The sequence below is a fragment of the Parasteatoda tepidariorum genome, chromosome 2 (assembly GCF_043381705.1).
Source record: "Parasteatoda tepidariorum isolate YZ-2023 chromosome 2, CAS_Ptep_4.0, whole genome shotgun sequence".
Lineage (NCBI taxonomy): Eukaryota > Metazoa > Arthropoda > Arachnida > Araneae > Theridiidae > Parasteatoda > Parasteatoda tepidariorum.
This window is the reverse complement of record NC_092205.1, coordinates 80,045,660-80,065,777: the sequence shown is the minus strand read 5'-3', so window position 1 is coordinate 80,065,777 and position 20,118 is coordinate 80,045,660. Positions and strand designations below refer to the sequence as shown.

Here is a 20,118-nt window from a genome sequence, read left to right as displayed (position 1 = left end):
ATGCATTTTGCTCAGAAAGGAGTATGTGCTGTTTCAATTTTGATTACATAGATTTTTTTAAATTCGGCTATTATTCGTTTCAGAGCCATTTTCACACATTTTTGCTCAATTTTGAGAAACTCTTTTTTACAGTGCAGAATACAGATCAGGAATTATTCAAGAAAACTAAAATAAAAATCCGCAAGTACATTTTTTTCTTTATTCAATATGTTCAGTAGAAACGGTAGTAGTTATAGGACTTTATTCACATCACACTAGTATTGCTCAATTGGCTATTGGCAACGATCTGGGAAACACCCTGGTCCGAAGACATGCCATCACAATTCTGTTCCTTTGTTCCGTAGAACAGTTTAATGGGGTCGATACAACTCACCTTGGGTCCCTTCGCAGTTTGATCAAAGTGATCACCCATCCGCTCACTGACTGCTGCCATTGATGCTTGACTTCGGTGATCTATTGGAAACCGAATCTTATAATCAGTCAGTCCACTGTGGGTTCTAATGGCAATGTTTTTAAGTAATGTTGTAACTTATGCTAAAATATTCGTAGTTTTTCTATGTTCAGCAGAAACATTTAATGATGATAAAACTGAATGGCTTTTAACTTATCGCTGACATGAGCACCTGCCACAATATTTTAATTCTAATCACCCTTAAATCTTGCTTAAAAAAATAGTATTATCATCTGAAAAAAAGAATGTCTTTAGAGAATAGAAAAAAAACAGAATTTTTTTTGTGTAAAAAAGAGCAATAATAACGTTGTAACAGAAGTTATTAAAAACACAAATGACGATAAAGCATTTAAATATTTTACAATGCATAGGGGAAACTCTATCTACCGCAATAAAATACTCATCAGGAAGAAGAAAGCTAAGAAAAGTGCTTTTCCTTCGAAAACATTAATTTTCCCTGGAAGCTCGCCATCTCTCCCAACAACCTCCCGACATCAATGAGACTGAAGACCGACCATGCAGAGAAAGCTTACTTACGCGACCATTTAGCTGTGTGTTATCTGTTTGAAATACGATCTTTGCGGAATTTCGACTCCTCTATCTATTATCGTACGGGTGAGGCTGAGATTGATTATTTCACATGCCTGTAAGTCGCTCTTTTCGGCTTGGCTTACGACGAAAAATAAAATAGAGATTTGTCTTTTTGGGCCTTACGTCTATGTATTGGATAGCCAAATCAGATAAGGAGAGTATATTTTTATCCAATTTCGTTGTAATGCATGTTCTGATTCGAGTCTATTAAACGTTTCCGTTGAAAGAGATTAATTATTCTGTCGTAAAAATAACGCCGAATTGATGCATAGCCAATCAAATTGCTGACTTATGTTTCTGACTTATGTACTCTCAAAACGAATTTAGAAACTACTTTATTATAATGGAAATTTGAATAAAGTTGGAAATGTTTAGTATACCATGGCAGTATATCGCAGAAAGATTAAGAATATCATGAAAGTATATCATGAAAATATATCATGAAAATATGTCATGAAAGTATATCATGGAAGTTTATCATGGACGCTTATCTTGAAAATTTATCATGGAAGCTTACCAGGAAGTTTATCATGAAAGTTTATCATGAAAGTTTATCATGAAAGTTTATCATGAAAGTATATCATAAAAGTATATCATAAAAGTATATCATAAATGTATATCATGGAAGTATACATGAGGATAACAATTACCGAATAAAATTAAATGTCTATTTTTGAGCTTTAAAAGCTGCCTGAAAATTTATGAAAAATTGGAAGCATAATGAAATATAATAAAGGGTTTTGAAGTCTTGTTCAATCGTCGAAAAAAAAAAGAAAACATTAAGAATCCTTTTAGTTGAAAAGTTTCTAATTATTGGGGATGCAACATTTTTACAAAGAAACTAACTTAAGTCTCTAGAGATTTTCAACGAACCAATCATTTCACTCAATTATAAAAAAGTAACGCTATTTAAGAGGAATAGCATCTTTTTAATGGAATGTGAAAAAATATTCAATATAAAAAATATTCAATTAAATTTTAATTTTGAAAAATCTAGACTAATTTTAACCGCTTAAACAGATTCAATAATAATTTTAAGAATAAAAAAAAAGCAATTTTAAACAATGAAATAATGATTTACTTAGAGCTATATGTAAACAAAGTAAAAACTACATATAAAAAAAAGACCTAATATTGTCATGAAAAGATATGCTATGATTTAGGTACTATAATAAAGCACCTTCTTCTATGTCAAGACTCAGATAAATACTAATGTCTGGGTCTATTCAGAACCTGTGTATCATATGATTATTGAGATTTGCTGGAAGCTTATTAAGATACTAAAACAACCATAGAAATTACTCTTTCTCAAAATTATAACAGTGATGGTATGTGTTCTGCTAAGACTGGTGCAAATTTGGGCCCTTGATATGGTTTAACGAAAAGATATGATTCAAAGTTGGACCGGTGTATAATTTGTAACATGACTGAATTTAATGATCATTAAATATTTGAAATTTCATCTTAAATTGTTGAACTGTAAAAAGAGGTGGAACAATTTCATAGATAGTTTTTCTAAAACAATTTTGAATGCAAAGAAGTGTAATTAATAACTTTCGAATAACAAGCACTTCACTTTAAAATGGAAGAAGTTCACACTTTTTGGTCAGAGAGAGTAATAAAATTGCCCTACATCATTTCTCAACATAAAATTACCAAAAAAATTTAAAACTTTGTTTTTTTAGGAGTAAAAATTTTACAACTTATTTTTATCTATTTCCATAAATTTCACTTTCCTAAATAAATATGTTCATTATAAGTCATATTTAATCAATGCTTGTTTCTATTCTTACTGCAACATATTTAAACTCGAAGAAAAATACTCGACACACTTTTCTAATTTATTAACGATAAAATTAGCATTTATATTCAAAATGAATGGAAAGGCAACATGATTATCACTCAAGAGTTCAGAAAATTTTTTAAATATCTTTTCATCATGAAAAATTATTCAAAGATGTAACAATAAAAAGTAAAATAGGTACCAAAAAGTCTAAGTCTTCAAAAATTAATAGTCGATTAAATCGATAATCGATAAATTTACAGTCTATTAAATTTATTAGCTTAATAAATTTATAGTTTATTAAACTTACATACAAGTTACATTAAGTAAGTGTGCGTTTTAAATCAACATGCATAAATTAAGGTTCATACATATTAATTTTTATTTTTTAAATTTTTTTTTCTTTTATTATTGCAGGGCTAATACAAATGTAAAATTTAGAAAAAGGTTGCAATAAGTCGCACTGCCTCACAAATCATTATCTCAAAAATTGTATAGAACCCCAGTACAGCACTGGTTTTAAGTAATCTTGAAGTGCTGCACATAGGCGGGAGAAGTTCACCTGTATATAGACTGTTACATTAAATCTACTGAACTACAAGCAGACCCTCCCCATCAGTGTAGATAGGTGGATTCCAAGAATCTGCTAACTGCAGAGTGAGAGAGAGATTTCATAACGATTCGAAGGTCACAAAGATTCTCTGCCAAGCAGTCATGACCAATCAAAAGACAGATGAGAGGAAACTTGCTGCCAATAAAATTAAAAGTTATATCTTTATTAAATATTATTCCTTTCAATCTTTTGACATTAAAAAAATAACAGCATTGTTCCGAAAATAGTTTAAAAAATCTGCACTCCATCTCATATTTTTTTTCTGAACGATAACTTCACTTTTAAAACAACAAAATAATATTATTCCTTTTTATTTGCCTTCTAAGTTTGAATAGATGTATATAACAAATTTGCCTGTCTTGTCCAGTTTGATATTTTTACAAAGAAATGTGGTTTAGTATCTAAACACTACATCGTTTTCGAGTGTACTAGTATAAAGTCTACTAGGTCACACTAGTGTAAAGGCAGTCACAGGCTGAACAATCAAATTGACTGATAATTATAGCACAAATTATCGTTAATTATAAAACATTATTTTCAATTACAAACAAGTAATTTTCAATTATAACATTATTGTTAACACAACTGAAATGAATTCTGACAAGTGAAAATCACAAAATGTCTAGATGAAAATAAAAAAGGAACTCTTATAAGCTCAAGGGGTCGTTTTGTCTGTCTTTGTCCATCTCGTAATCTCCTCCATAAAGACTATCAGTCACATTTAATGAAAGTACTTTTCAATGATTGACAAATAAATCCGATTTGTCTAAATTGGTTGATTTTCTTTCTTTACTTTATGCATTTATAGATTACTCATCTTAAAGGTCATAACGTTCACGATTCTATAATGTCCATAATTGACGATCATTCTCCACAGAATCGATATCTAAACAATCTAAAACAGTTTAACGCCAATAAAAATAAAAGTAATTATTAAGTTGAAAACAATCATTCATTTTATTAATAAATTCAACCGTTTTGAGTGTCAGCTTGATGACATTAAAAGGCACTTTCGCAGTATACATTCTCAAGCATTCTAAGGATTTATGAGAAAGTTTAGAAATGTTTCAGCAATTAGGAAACAATCCCCACTCCCTCCTTTCTACATCAGACTGCTTAGCCGACGCTGGACATCAAATCCCTCTTTCCTCCCTCCTCCCCGCATCCCTTTCCCGATCTTTGTTCCCCATGCTCATAACGGCAACTAAACTCCATCCCATTCAACGTCATCCCGTTACGTCACACCCCACTGCACCTCTCCAGTGGCGACTGTTCCCGAACCCCCATTTTCATACTACTTGCCAATGGAAATCTGCCTTATTAGAGCCTCAACCCCCAAAACTAAGTTAATTAACGGAGTTAAGTTCCTCGGACTGTAGATCTAACGGGGCATAGCAACGAAGATTGTTCCTCCTCAGTTTTCTGAGTTCTCGTTCGGTAGTTTGTGCTCTCGCGCTTGTATAAGCGGAATATAATAAGGTCCTCGGTTATGTTGCGCGTCGCTCTATAGAGGTTCCTGGTAAACGTTGTGTGATAGGGTGTCATAATGATACGGGTAGACCTGGATATATCCAAACAGCATTCTACCTTCATTATGTGCGGGGGCACAAAGGAGCAAGCGGTCGAACGAACAAAGTGTTGTTTACCTCCGAACAAGCTGTTCACTTGCTGTGGAAACTATCGATTAAATGTAAGGTTAAGAGAAGGCATGAACGGTGGTGAATTTTAATAATAACGTGTTAAACAATTCGTTTAATGTCTTTATATCATGTTAGATATTGAAACGCCAGAGGATGAGATTGTAATCAACATTATTGTAGTTTAAGTACACGAAACAGATGGTAGATTCTGATATAAACATTAATATCAATTTATACAATGCGATTTTCTTATTGTACAGGAAGTCTGATCTACAATATTGATAGTCATATATCTGTCTACTATCTGATTTATCATATTTTCATCATATTATGCGCTCTAACAATTATTTTATATCGCTAAGGAAAGTTACGAAGGGTAGAAAGTTTTAAAAAGAATTAGATTTATTTAGTGCAGTTGTGACGAAGATTAAGCATCACTTTATCATTAAATAGAATAGAGGCATCTGAAAACAAACTCATTAATATTTATAGAACAATTTATGCTTGATTAAGAGTGAAATCTGCTAATTTCATCTCTTTATGACTTCATTACACAATCTAGTGACTTAATTTTTTTTAATAATGCATTTTATAATTTTAGTACCATTAATGAATCCTTTTAATAAGTTATGGATAAAAATAAATATAAATATAATAAATATAAGTATAATAAATGTAAATATAATAAATATAAATATAATAAGCGTAAATATAATAAATATAAATATAATAAGTATAAATATAATAAATATAAGTATAATAAATATAAATATAATAAATATAAATATAATAATAAATATAAAAATTCATTTGCTTAAATAATTAATGCAAAGTTTTAACAAAATTACGATACAATATTAAACTTGAAGATCAGGGACACTTATTATTTCATATTTTTGCTCTCAAATCAAATAAATTTAAGTTGATATAATGGGATATATATTGAATAACGGTATATGAACGGAATAGCAGTATTGAATAACCGTTTAAATCATTTAAGAAAGAGTTGAAAAACTGTCCACCGTTTTTAATGGTTTCAAAAAAATTTTATCGTTATTTATTATTAAAAATAATTTGTAAGGCACTAAAAAATATCTTACTTTTCAAAACAATCGCTCTGCTTTATCTTCCAGATTCTACTTATTCTTTCATTTTTGCGTTATTGAATGTGTAAACTTATATTTTTATTAAGTTATTAGCTTTTAAAAATATTCATACTCAAATTTTAAGCATGATGTAGTTAGGTAGATTCCATNTAGAGGCATCTGAAAGCAACTCATTAATGTTTATAGAACAGCTTAGTGTGAAATCTGTGTAATAAAGTCATAAAGAGATGAAATTAGCAATCTAGTAGATTAATTTTTTTTTAAATATATGCATTTAATAATTTTAGTACCATTAATGAATCCATTTAATAAGTTTTGGATAAAAATAAATATAAATATAATAAATAGAAATATAATAAATAAATATAATAAATATAAATATAATAAATATAAATATAATAAATATAAATATAATAAATGTAAATATAATAAATTTAAATATAATAAATATAAATATAAGAGATATAAATGTAAGAATAAATATAAATATAAGAATAAATATAAGTATAAGAATAAATATAAAACTTTATTTGCTTAAATAATTAATGCAAAGTTTTAACAAAATTAAAATACAATATTAAACTTAAAGATCATGGAGACTTATTATTTCATATTTTTGCTCTCAAATTAAGTAAATTTAAGTTGGTATAATGGGATATATATTGAATAACGGTTTATGAACTGAATAGCATCAATGAATAACCGTTTAAATCATTTAAAAAAGAGTTGAAAAACTTTCCATCGTTTTTAATGGTTTTAAAAAAATTTTATCGTTATTTATCATTAAAAATAATTTGTAAGGCACTAAAAAATATCCTACTTTTCAAAACAATCGCTTTGCCTTATCTTCTAGATTTTACTTATTCCTTTATTCTTGCGTTATTGAATGTGTAAACTTAGATTTTTATTAAGTTATCAGCTTTTAAAAATATTCATACATACGCAAATTTTAAACACATTTTTCTCATAGATTAAATTTTCAAAACAAGAAAATTTGTAAAAGAAAAAAAATTACTAGACGTTACAAAATTAACGTACTTAAATGCACGCCCCACTAAAGCAAGCAAAGAAAAATTTTACTAACTCGAACTTTTCATTTAAATAAATTAAATAATTTTGAAATCTCTTTCAATCATTATTCTTGACATTAAATGTTAAGGCATATTTTATTCTTTATGAAATATTTTAGTACATTAATTTATATTAAAACTTATTTTTGAGTAAGGAAATTATAATGATCATAAAAATAAACAATAAAAAAATTAAAACACTTCAAACAAAAATAAAATCTTTTAACAATAAATTTTATATAAATAGGAGGGGAACTACTGAAACTAATCTTAAGCATTTTCTTGTTTAATACTGATTCGTTGTTTTCTTGTGTTTCTTATTATAAGCACATTATTAGTGTATAATTTATGAGCACTTCTTATAATGTAGTTTGGCAAGCAATGATAAAGCCATATAATTTTTATTTTTACTAATAAACGAAAAAGCCGGAACATAAAACGTTCTTGAATAAAAAAAGAGAGAAAAAAGTACTTTAAAAAATTTCTATTATAACTTAAAACTTTCTAATAAGTACTATACTTAATCGAAACAATTATTAAATAAAATTTTACTATACACATTAACTTTTTCCATTAATATGTTGTTAAATAAAGGTTAACATAAAATCTTTCCTGAGATTTAAATAAAGTACCAATATGAAAATATTTATTTTAAAGATTATACTAAATTTTCATATAAACATAGTAAAAAAAATTCAATAACAAGGTATTGCTCTGAAATATGGTTTGATTTCTTTAATCTATTAAATATGACAATCTTATTAGGTTTCTACATTCAATCTAATTGTTTTCAAGTCATTGACAGTTCTGTAACACAGAGCGTGATTCTTTTTCACAACCTACAATTTTTTCTAAGCATTTAAGTACATTCTCAAAAGCATTTAAGTTGCATACATTGATTTTTAAATACCTTACGTGCAGTTTCAAATGTCCTCTCATATTGCTTGATTGCTTTTTGTTCGCCAAGGCTTGATCAATAAATAATCAATATTGCTTGAATACTCCATGTTTTCCGAACATGGAATTATTTGGAGCATAATGTTACCTTAAGCTTTATTGTACATTTAAATGGTGCTTTACTTGTAAGCGAAGAAAATTGGTTAAAATTGTTATAATTTATAATAATAAAAGACTTAATAAATTTATTAATATTGCATCATTTCATAATACGTTAACTTCTAGTTTAAAAAATTTATTTTAAATGTAATGTTAAGCACTTTTTTGAGTCATTTATGAGGCAGATTAGAATTCCAACGCTTGTTGCTAAATTCTTAATGAACTGTAACCGTATGCAGGATGTTGCGTAATTTCCTCTCATAATATATATTTTTAGAAATCTTGTAAAAAATGAAGTAAAAAATGTATACATTTGAATTCACAAATTTATATTTAAGTGTGAGAAAAATAAACGTTATTTAGATCATTCGAAATCTTAACGGAAAAGAAAAAACTAAAAACCTGTTTGATTGCCTAAGGAAATCGATCGAGGGGGGAAAGAGATTATTACGAAAATTGGCAAACAGGCGTAACTTAGTAGTTTTTCAACCCTCGTTGTTTAATAATGGTTTGTTAAATTAAGCCTGTATTTGTTTTTTTTCCTTCCTATTGAATTGCAACTTCTAATATGTGGATTTCCCAGTTTCTGTTTTTAAAAAAGATTATAATAGTGTGTATTAAGGGTTTTTAAATACTGAGAAAATGGTATGGTCAAAATTACCAAAATATGGTAAAAGGTAACGTATATTTGACTCTGAGGGAACACCAAAAATATAATTTATTTTTACTGAAGCATTTTGGTAATGATTTTGGTCTGTAATCAGTAAAATCTGTTTTTATAATATGTAAAATATTTGGTAAATACGGCAAATTTTGACAATTTTGTCATAATACCTTAGAGCATGGCATAAATGCTTATTCCTTTAAATTTTCTAATGAATTTCATATTTTTTACTACGTTTCTGGTTACAAAAAACTATAATTTTGAAAATCAGAATTTACGGTAAAGCGTTACCATATGAACGGAAAAATATCAAAGGAATGATTTAATAACCATATATTTTTTTGTATATAATCCCATGAAACTAAAGCGGAAGATATTACCTAATTAAAAACTTCATTCGCTTCAAATGCATATAAATAACAGTCGTTATTTGCTATTCATATATATTTTTGTAAACTTTATTTTTTAAAAAGGTCGTTATATGACTTATTTGCTATCCATATATTTTTGAAGCAAAATGTTTTAAATCAGGTACGACCACATATTTTTATATTGTATTGTATTGTTTTGTATTGTATTTTGTACAACCATAATTACCAGATACCATAATTATCATAATCAATCGGAATTAGTTTCTTTTACCAGAAATTTCATTAGTTTACAATCTGGTATTTGATATTAGATTACAATCCGGTAATTTTACCATAATTTTTTTTTCTCCCTGCTGTTGTTGTTAATTTACGTCGCACTAGAGCTGCACAATGGGCTATTTTTTTTCCTCCCTGCATAAAATGAATACGAATAAGTGTTATCTTTTAAATACATAAAAAGACATAGGCATTTAAATTCAAATTAAGGACAATAGCGCAAGTAAGGGAAACATAAACCTCCATTTTCCTTTACTAAAAAATAGCGAAGCAACCTTCTCTCTAGCAATCGATTTCGAATACAAAAGACAACTAGGTAAATCAATTGGGCTATTCTATTAAACGGCAGCAGAGTCGCTCGATCATTTCCGCCAGTATCCTTTCACCGCCAAAATGTATGAGTAATATAGAAATATAGCAACCCCAACAAATCAAGTTATAGTCTTCTTGTCACGCGAGAAAGGCTTCCTCGTAGGACTAAGCAGGGAAAAGGGATCTACAGGGCCCACAGGGAATCCCTTGAAACGTTAGCCATAATAGCGCCAGCGCTTCTGAGAACACTAACACTTGGGAATAGTCGATGTGCTATCCATTGAAAAGGGAAAAAAAATGGGGAAAAAAGGAGGTCAGTTCAGAAATGATATCACGAGTTAAGTGGATTAAAGTTCGGGAAAAGGCGAGCTCTGATGACTAAAATCTCATCTCGCACTACAACCGTTTCAAAAAGTAAGCTTTTGCGAACAGTAATAAAAGGTCCTTCTGGATTGAGGTTTATTTGTATTCTTTGGGTGTGAAAAAAAAGGGCCATTAGATTTTTATAAAGATGATATTTAATGGGTTTTTAGTTTTGAATGTTTTGTTAAGGATTTTGTTGCTCGATAAAAAATGTCACGTATTTTTTAAAAAGCTTGTATGTCCTGAGATTTAATTAAATAGCTTATTTACGTTTTCCTTTTTTTTTTTTTTTAATTTTTTATGGTGCTAAATATTTTGAAATTTTTAACTTACCCAATTAAAGTATTTTGCTTCTCTTCAAAATTTTAAAAGCAAAAAAAAAAGTTACAAAAAATAAGTAAAAAAATTTTTTTTGATTGCATCACTGGTTACCTACTGGTTTAAAGGCTTTTTTTCTGGTTTGACTCCGATAAACGTCACAACATTTCAAATCATGGGTAGCAAAATCTGTCTCAATTAATGTTTGTCGTCTGATTGGTTTCTAAATCCTGACTGTATACGTGTTTCAAGATGTCACAAAATACTTTTCATTCCTCAGTATTCATATTTACATTAAAATCACCATCAAGAGAGTAATTATAAGTTAATAATAAAAAGAATATAAAAATTATTATTATGTAAATACATTAAGAATGACTGCGGATGAAAATAAAAAGAATAAGAGAATTCTAAAAAAAAATTATCAAACAGCAGCGGTTGCCACAGCAACGCATGCAATGACGACGCCTGCGAACTATTTACTACTACTCTTAGACACAGTTGAAAAGTGTGATAACGTCCAAATAAAGAGCGCAAGCCATCAAACCCAAAACAAGACCTATTTCGCCTATAGGTAATAAGTGAACAATATTTTTTTTTAAATGAATAACTAAAGAAAAGTACGAGGTATTATTTACTTTTATAGTGAAATAATCTATAATAAGCAGTCTGCTGTTTCATTCTTTTCTTATTTTACTTACAAAGCCAAAAGTACTACTACGTGAAAAAAGAACACTGCAAAAAAGACAAACCATTTCCAAAGCTTGTAGCTGCTCCTATTTCGTATAATTTAGTCGTATAATTCTTCAGAAATAGGAAAAGGGTATCTGGTATACATGGAATATGATAAATGTGAGGGAGATTTTTTCACACAGCAATATTTGATATAATGAGCTTAAATGAACCATTTTTCTGAGTATACGCCAACAGAAACACTGGTATAACCAAAAAGTGCAAAATATTAAAATTGCTATGCATTGTCAGAAAATAATAACATTTAACAATACATCGTGATATTCTCCCATTTAACTGATTAATATTATTTTTACATTGGTCAATAATTTTGTTGACCAATTAAAACTTATCAAATCTCACAATATCATATTCAATCATCATCGTGTGTTTGCGATTATATATTTTTGATATGTTATGTGATCGATAATGATGTCAATTTAATAGTATTCTATAGTTAAAGTCATTAATTTCTTTGTTGAGATATTTTAGTATTTGATATACATTGTTATCAATAATGTGCATTGTTCCTACATGTTGTCAAACTTGGAATTTTTATTCCTATTACAATTAAGTAATTAATACTTTGTAGCATCACCTTTACCATTTCATGCATTTTGTTAGAAATTTTACACAAATATTTTCTTCATATAAATGATATAAACACATTGTAAAATAAAAGCCAATGAAATAAAGGATTTTAACTTAGTCAATTGCCGCAGTTTTTTTCATCGTCACTTCAAAAGATTTTGCTTTTACAATTTTTAACTTTATTACGTATTTTTTTATTTTAAACCTTTTTTTTTTCATCCCTAAATCACAACGTTCAGATATATTTTTCTTGCCGCTCTTAAAAATATATATACTGTATTAGTCGAACATTTAGCCAGAAATTTTCACTTTTAAAATTAGTATTATAAAATACAGTTATTTATGAACCTTTATAAGGAAAAAGAATAAACTTTTTTACTGTTTCTTTTTAGGATTTTCTATAAATGACAGGCATTAAGTTTGAAAAATTGCTTTGAAAGATTTTGATTTGCATTTATAAATTGCTAATTTTTTTTTTTTTTTTTTTTGCTTTTTTTATTATAATTCTCAATTTTATTTTTAATATAATTCCTGATTCTTATTTTAATTGTTGCAAATGATTCCTTATTCTATATCGAAAGAAGTTTGTGGTTGATTAAAAAAATCCACAATAAATAGCTTTAATATTTTCCATATATAATCCACAACCTTTCTTTAATATTTTTACTCTATCTTCAAAGATTTTCCCACTGGTACGATTTTATGTAAGGAATAAACATTAAGATGTTGAAAATTAATACTAAAATGCTTAAGATACCCTAAAAAACTAAAATCATTAAAAATAGGAGAGTATTACTCCAATAAAATTAATGAAAAGCTAAAGAAGACATACAAATGAAAGATCATTCAAAAGAATTTAAAAAAATTATAATTCAGTATGTGACTACACAATAACTGATTTTCAAAAGCCCACAACCAAGCTAACCAAATTCAGTGTGATACGAATTTTGGCAACAAATGATGATTTTTAATTATCTTTGGATAAATAGTTGACTATTCTTATGTTGAAATCTATTGCTATTAAGTAATTAATGATAATACTTTTCAACTTTAAGTAATTATTAAAGTATTAGATCGCATTCAAGTTTTTAGTGACTAATAATATGCGTGTTAAATAGGTTTTCCTATTTGCACACATAATCATACTCACTGAAATGATAACATAAAAACATAACATAAAAAATTGCAATATGATGATGAGTTTTAATTATATGAGTTTTAATCGGAAACATAAAAACCCAAATAATCTTTTAAATTTAAAAAACGAATGTCGAAAGAATAAATCAAATTACTCCATTCCTTGTTCAACAACACCATAAATTTTATATATATATATANTGACACCAGATTCTATTGTCATTCCAAATGTGGTGTGCAAGCTAAGGCTTATATATATATATATACCGTAATTTTAAAATTAATATTTATTTAGTTTGATTTAGTGATCTTACTGTAAAAATTATGATATATTTTAGTTTTTTTGTTCCGTAACATGGTCCTGTGAAAGGAAATTTACGGTCAAAGGGGATTTTACCGTAATTAGATTCGGAATTTTTTACAGTGTAGATTAACTTTTAATTTCATAGGTAATATTTCAACAAAAAAGAAAGTTCGTACTTAGAAAGATTTTTTTATGTACTTTATTTAAGGAAAACATCCTATAAGTATAATGATTACTAATATACATCTTTGTTTCATAAACTTTCAAACAATTCAAACTGAAAATCAAACCAGATTATCATTTTTCTTATCGACCAAGTACAATAATAATTAGCTCTCCGTACTTAAAATCCCAAATGAAAGCATTTTAGATTTAACTTATACGACTCGCTTTTCGCAAGACAATTTATTCCCTCAACTCCCTGATAGACTTATTTCCATCTTTCTTTTTATCTGGCAACTCCAGTTGATACGTCGGTGTAATTCTCAAAAGGAAAAACATCTCCTTCCATCGCAGAACCGTGTTCCAACGGATATAACGTTTTTTCATCCCTCATTCTCCATAACTTCTCCGGAAGAGTTATCGATAATACGTCAAATGATACTACCGAACTCCCCTTCCACAATTTGGCAGGAAATCGCCTAAACTACCGCCAAAACAAAACTTTATTTTAAAATCATACCCCCTCACCAATATACAAATAGCTATATTTTGATTTGAAATGATGCTCACTCAAGTTTTGTGGTATCAAGTGATTCAGTATTAATTGCCGCGCATTTAAATTAAGACATTTTCCCGAAGTATCTTGCCAGAAACCTGCCCCTCTCTATTGATTGGGCGCGAGGATTATTGCTTCCCCCCGAAATATCCCCCCACACTCAGGGAACTCCACCTCCGCGCCCCCTATCCATGCCCATCCCTCTCCCTTTTTACGATTCCAAAGCAAGCTCCTCGTGTTCTTCATCAGTTGCGTCAGAGGTTTCGGAAACAACAGACATATCTCGAAGGCTGCTCTTAATGAAAACGCTTTTCGCCATTGACAAGCTCCAGTAGGTTTTGGTGCGTGACGAATTGTTGATGTTTAGTTATACCTCCATTAATGTGTCGTGATATAAATGGATTTAGCTATTAAATTTGTCATCTTGTTATATTTTGAAACATAGTACCATTAGTATTTTGAGGATAGTATCGGTTTTAAAATACAGTGGAAATAAACAAAAAAAAGATAATTTATTTTGCGAATTTATTAAATCAGATTGAATAATGAAAACACGATAATACCTAAACTGTTGGAACATTTAAAGAGACATGAAGGGTTTTAATTAATCTCTTCATATGATGGCATATGATAATGATAAGATACCATTCTACATGAGTATATAGAATTCTTACAGCTAAGAACGTAAAATTTGTTTAAAATCTGGTCAACAACCTCTTTCAAATGCAAGAATATTACATGATGCACCAAGCCAATGGCTGTGGGTCAGATTCCTCTTCACCGTTTCACAACCATCATCAACTGCACTCTCAGCAGTTGGCTTCACCTCCTGGTCAATTACCCCCAGTTACAACAGTCAGAACATGGCACCCTCACGTTTATGCCAAACCACCAAGACATCCTACGCCGCATTTCATAGCAGATATTCTTGGTTTTCGTGAAAGAATATCTCCAGAAATAGTTAACAATCATTACTGCTCCATGACGATGAGTCCTCCACCTTCTCAAGAAACTACTCCATTGATGAATGGTAACTGTGTGCCAAAACAGCCTTTGATACACCTCCACCAAGAGTCTCGATCCACGGTGGAACAACCGTTAAACTTGTCATGCCCAGAGAGTAAGAAATCGTACACCCCTACAAATATATCAAACTCTTGTTCACCAGCTGGTGGTAATGGAGAATATGAGTGCGCCTCCCTACCAAACGGTGCGATGACACCAGATTCTATTGTCATTCCAAATGTGGTGTGCAAGCTAAGGCTTGAAATGACACAAAAGTCAGGCACGCCATCCAATTGCAATCCAATAAGGTCACCTGTAAATGGAACCTTGTGTGTGAGACCTATAGCTAGGACAGGTGAAAACGCAACTGCTAATGTCTGTCATAAAGATATGGCAGGAACAGTACCAAATACTGTCATCACGAACACTATGACAATCACAGATGGGACGCCAGGACAACCTGTCAAAGGTAAGTCTTTCTTTTTTCTTTTTCTTCTTTTTTTTTTGCTGATGCATTTTATGCTTAATGTTTCTGCCTATATTTAAAAGGGTTAAAGGGAGTTTTGCGCCTTACAGCGTATTATTTTTTTTTTCATCGGAGATTAAGCATAAATATTTATGACTTAATTTCGAATCTTATTTATAACCTAACTTGGAAGCGTAAGTTTTTAAAGACTCAGATATATTGTTAAATTATAAACTGTCTGGATACATGGGTATTTTATTCAAAATGGCAATAAAATAAACAAATAAATAGTTATCGGCAGATTTGTGCAAATCTTTATAGTCAATTGTCATTATGTCTAATGTTATGTTCATTTTTATGTCAAATTTTAAATAGAGTTTTTCTATTGCAAAAACAAATAATAACCGTTTTTTTAGGGGGAAAAACAGATTCAAAAGTTAAAAGGTTAACTAAACATCAAATTACGGTCAAAAAATTTTTTGAATTTATTCAGATTCGGTCTTAAAAATTTTGTTTTCGTTTTCAATAGTTGATCGTTAGCCCTAGGTAACTAAACAATCTTATGAGCTGCCTACTTTTTACTGATTCGAAAAGTTCGAATTTTAGGGGGAAAAACATATTCAAAAGTTAAAAGGTTAACTAAACGTCAAATTACGGTCTAAAAATGTTTTGAATTTATTCAGATTCTGTCTTATATATTTTGTTTTCGTTTTCAATAGTTGATAGTTAACCCTAGGTAACTAAACATTAATCTTATGAACTGCCTACTTTTTACTGATTCGAAAAGTTCGAATTTNACTATGACAATCACAGATGGGACGCCAGGACAACCTGTCAAAGGTAAGTCTTTCTTCGTTTTTTTTTTTTCCTTCCTTTTTTTTGCTGATGCATTTAATGCTTAATGTTTCTGCCTATATTTAAAAGGGTTAATGGGAGTTTTGTGTCGTACAGCATATTATTTTTTTTTCCATCGGAGATTAAGCATAAATATTTATGACTTAATTTCGAATCTTGTTTACAACCTAACTTGGAAGCGTAAGTTATAAACTGTCTGTAAATTATAAACTGTCTGGATTCATGGGTATTTTATTCAAAATGGTAATAAAATAAACAAATAAATAGTTATCGGCAGATTTGTTCAAATCTTTATAATCAATTGTCATTATGTCTAATGTTACGTTCGTTTTCATGTCAAATTTTAAATAGAGTTTTTCTATTGCAAAGACAAACAATAACCGTTTTTTTAGGGGGGAAAACAGATTCAAAAGTTAAAAGGTTAACTAAACATCAAATTACGGTCTAAAAATGTTTTGAATTTATTCAGATTCGGTCTTAAAAATTTTGTTTTCGTTTTCAATAGTTGATCGTTAGCCCTAGGTAACTAAACATTAATCTTATGAACTGCCTACTTTTTACTGATTCGAAAAGTTCAAATTGTCTCTAAAATTAAACGTTTTCAATTTTTTTCTTACTTTTATGGAATTTTAAAATTATTTTCCTTAAGCGAAGCATCTTTGCCACATTTAAAAATATATAGAGAGAAATTTTTTTAACTGATAGTTTAGGAATTAAGTGATTAGTTACAAAGCAACATTCATTAAAGTTTAACTGTCTAAGGTTGACTGAACAATAAAATACTAAACATTGACTTTAAGAAGCATGGTTTTTGGACTAACATATCTCTGAAGCCAATATATATCAAAAAGTAAGTTGATTTATAAGCTTTATGAAACGAAGTATTGTTGAAGTAAGAAACAAAAATTTGTTTCTCTGTAATTGACAACGTGTAATTGATTGTGAACGTGTAATTGACAGAGAATCATTTAATCGATTGGAAATTTTTATACATATTTGTAACTTAAATGGTAACTTCAGATTCTTATGACTTCCCAGAACTGAAAAATTACATTTTTTGAAGATATAATTTTCATAAATATTTTAATAAAAAAGACTTTATGATATTAAAAAGGGCTCTATTTATGAAGCAATGTAGCATATTTTAAAATATTGCTACGTATTTTCAAATATGAACCCACCAGTATGCAAAAAGAACGTTGAGGGGTTTTTATTTTCAAATATGGAAATTCAAAAAATTCCGGAAATAGTGGAAGTAAAATTTTTTTATTAAGTTCTGCTCTTAATAAACCATCTATTCCAGTTAATGATAAAGATCCCTTTAAAGATAAGGGAAAGACATGCGTCGGTAAATTAAAAAGAATTGCCTTAATGTGAAAACTGATATCTAGGCTGTAACCCCAAGATGTCTGCTTAAATCGTTTTAAAATTTATTCACGATACTTTGTTATTTATTCTAATAATATTTTTTTTAAGTAAAAAATTTCAGTATTTAATTGCTATCTGGGTAGATCCATCTGTAAGCAAATTCCTAACTTAATTAACTCTTAAAATGTTCCAAAAAGTCCTCCGCTTAAGCATGACACTGTATGTATTTTTTTCTCACAATACAAATTTTATGTTAATTAGAAGAAGATTTTTTCTAGTCAAGTAAAAGTATACAAGTAAATTCTCTGATTATAAGAACCATAAAAATTAATTCCATAAACATTAAAAAATTCTTTTAATGTCAAAAAGAATATTCGAATATTACTTCCAATGTATTAAAAAAATGCTTATTGATTTTTAACCACAATAACATGCATATTTTGAGCAACCTTAATAAAGGGTTAAACTGAGATGGGCACAGTAGGCCTTGACCCTCCATGGGCTGCCGCGCCACTGAGTTTAGTTTAGTTTAGTTTAATAAAGGGTTATGTGAAATCTAGTTGAATGATATCCCAGTACACTATAGTCAAGTGTAAGAAATATTAATTTGAAATATAACATCTTTCTACCCAATACGCTTTACTAAGGCTGCAGTATATTAACATGTTTTACGCACTTAACATATTAATAAAAGTGAATGATACAATAATTTTTTATTCACTAATTGAAGACAGATTTAAAATTATTGTTGCTAAAACCATTTAAAAGGTAAAGTACAAAATGTTTTTATTATTAACTAAGTTATTTTTCTCTTCTTCCTTCATTTAAAATAAAACTTAACTATTTAATGAGCACCAATTTCTACATCTACAGTCACGAAAAACAATGCTACCATTCATAATATTTTTTTCCTCCTCAATCTGTAAGCATTCCTTATCAAATGTTTCTTTCATTTCAGGTCTTATAAAAGTAGTTCTGAATTCATTAATTTAAAGCAAGCATAATTTAAAACTGTCACGAGTAATTCAATTTGTTTGAGTACAGAACCGAATTTTTAATATTGCTTACTTGTAAACATTTCTATGAAGGAGATTTACTAAAATTTCAGCTTTGATTTAAAATATAGATAACGTTTTACAAATTTTTTTTTTTGAAGAACCAATTTTTCGAAAATTGATTTTAAAAAATCTTAGCCAAAAATTACTAAAATCATAAGTAAAATCAAGTGATTAAGAAGCAAACTATTTTCAGTTTCTTTTTCCTCTTTTAAATTATGTTATTAAGGTTTTCTGTTCCCTCTCATTCTCAGAAGACATGATCCAGATGGTTAGTTGCTTGTTCGAGGAAGGAAGGGTGTTAGGTTCGTGTTAAGGATCAATCACAGCATTTTTCAAATTTTTCAAATTATTAAAAAAGTAATGATTTAAAATCCTTCCCATTTCCACATGAGAATTTGTTGTGTTTATACAAAGGTCATACAACTTATCTTTTTCTCATGCGTCAGACTTAGCGTGAAGTACATTCTGAAAGACCAACATAATTTGCTTGTGAAATATGCAAGAAAAATGTATATAATAATAAAAATGTTACAAGTTATAAATTAAATATTTAAAAAAATATATAGATCAAAAAAATTCTGATGAATGAGTTCGAAAAAACTTGAATGACGAACTAAAGTAAGAATATTCTTATACAAAATACTTATTCAAGCTTATTAATAGTTTATTCAAGCATAGTAGTTTCAGTTATAGCTGAAAACTTTAAAAAAAAAATCACTTTTTTTCAGAAGTTTTAATTTTATAAAATGTGCCGTAATACAGTCGTAAATATTTTTAATATACTCATCATATGACTTGACAACTTAAACAATTTAAATAAAATACTTAAATTTTTTAAAGAAGTTTCATAAGTGTGTCTCGAAAGCCCTTAAGTGACAAAATGTCATTTTGTTTCGGAATTCACCTGATGACTAAAGTCAAGACTTTTATAATCAAATGTAGATAGAAAGCTTGCAGCAAATTGTTTCAGAATGTAAAATTTTCACATCAAACTGCTCTTTGATATTGTTTCAAAACAAATACTTTAAAAGTTAAAGACATTTCTTCCAGATAGGAGTACAATACACAGAGCATTTTATTCCCAACAGTGGAATTATTGTGTTCTTCATCAAAACCACTGTCCTAAACAACTTGAAAATGTGGTTTATCATCCAATTTCCCATCGTTTCAATTAATGCTTTTCCGCTTGCACCACACGGAGAAAAATATTCTGGCAAAGTTACTGTACAGTATGGTGATGACATTTTTAAGGAAGAATTTTCATATATAT

General features: G+C 28.8%; 1 protein-coding gene across 1 annotated transcript in view; it reads left to right on the top strand.

The window, feature by feature from the left end:
• The first annotated feature begins 14,327 nt into the window (after positions 1-14,327).
• Positions 14,328-20,118, top strand: part of LOC107457290 (homeobox protein NK7.1) — a 109,406-nt gene continuing 103,615 nt past the window's right edge. Inside the window, exon 1 of the mRNA XM_016075428.3 lies at positions 14,328-15,570. Within this exon, the coding sequence (XP_015930914.2) occupies positions 14,820-15,570 (751 nt within the window). The 5' untranslated portion in view covers positions 14,328-14,819. The remainder of the gene's footprint in view (positions 15,571-20,118) is intronic.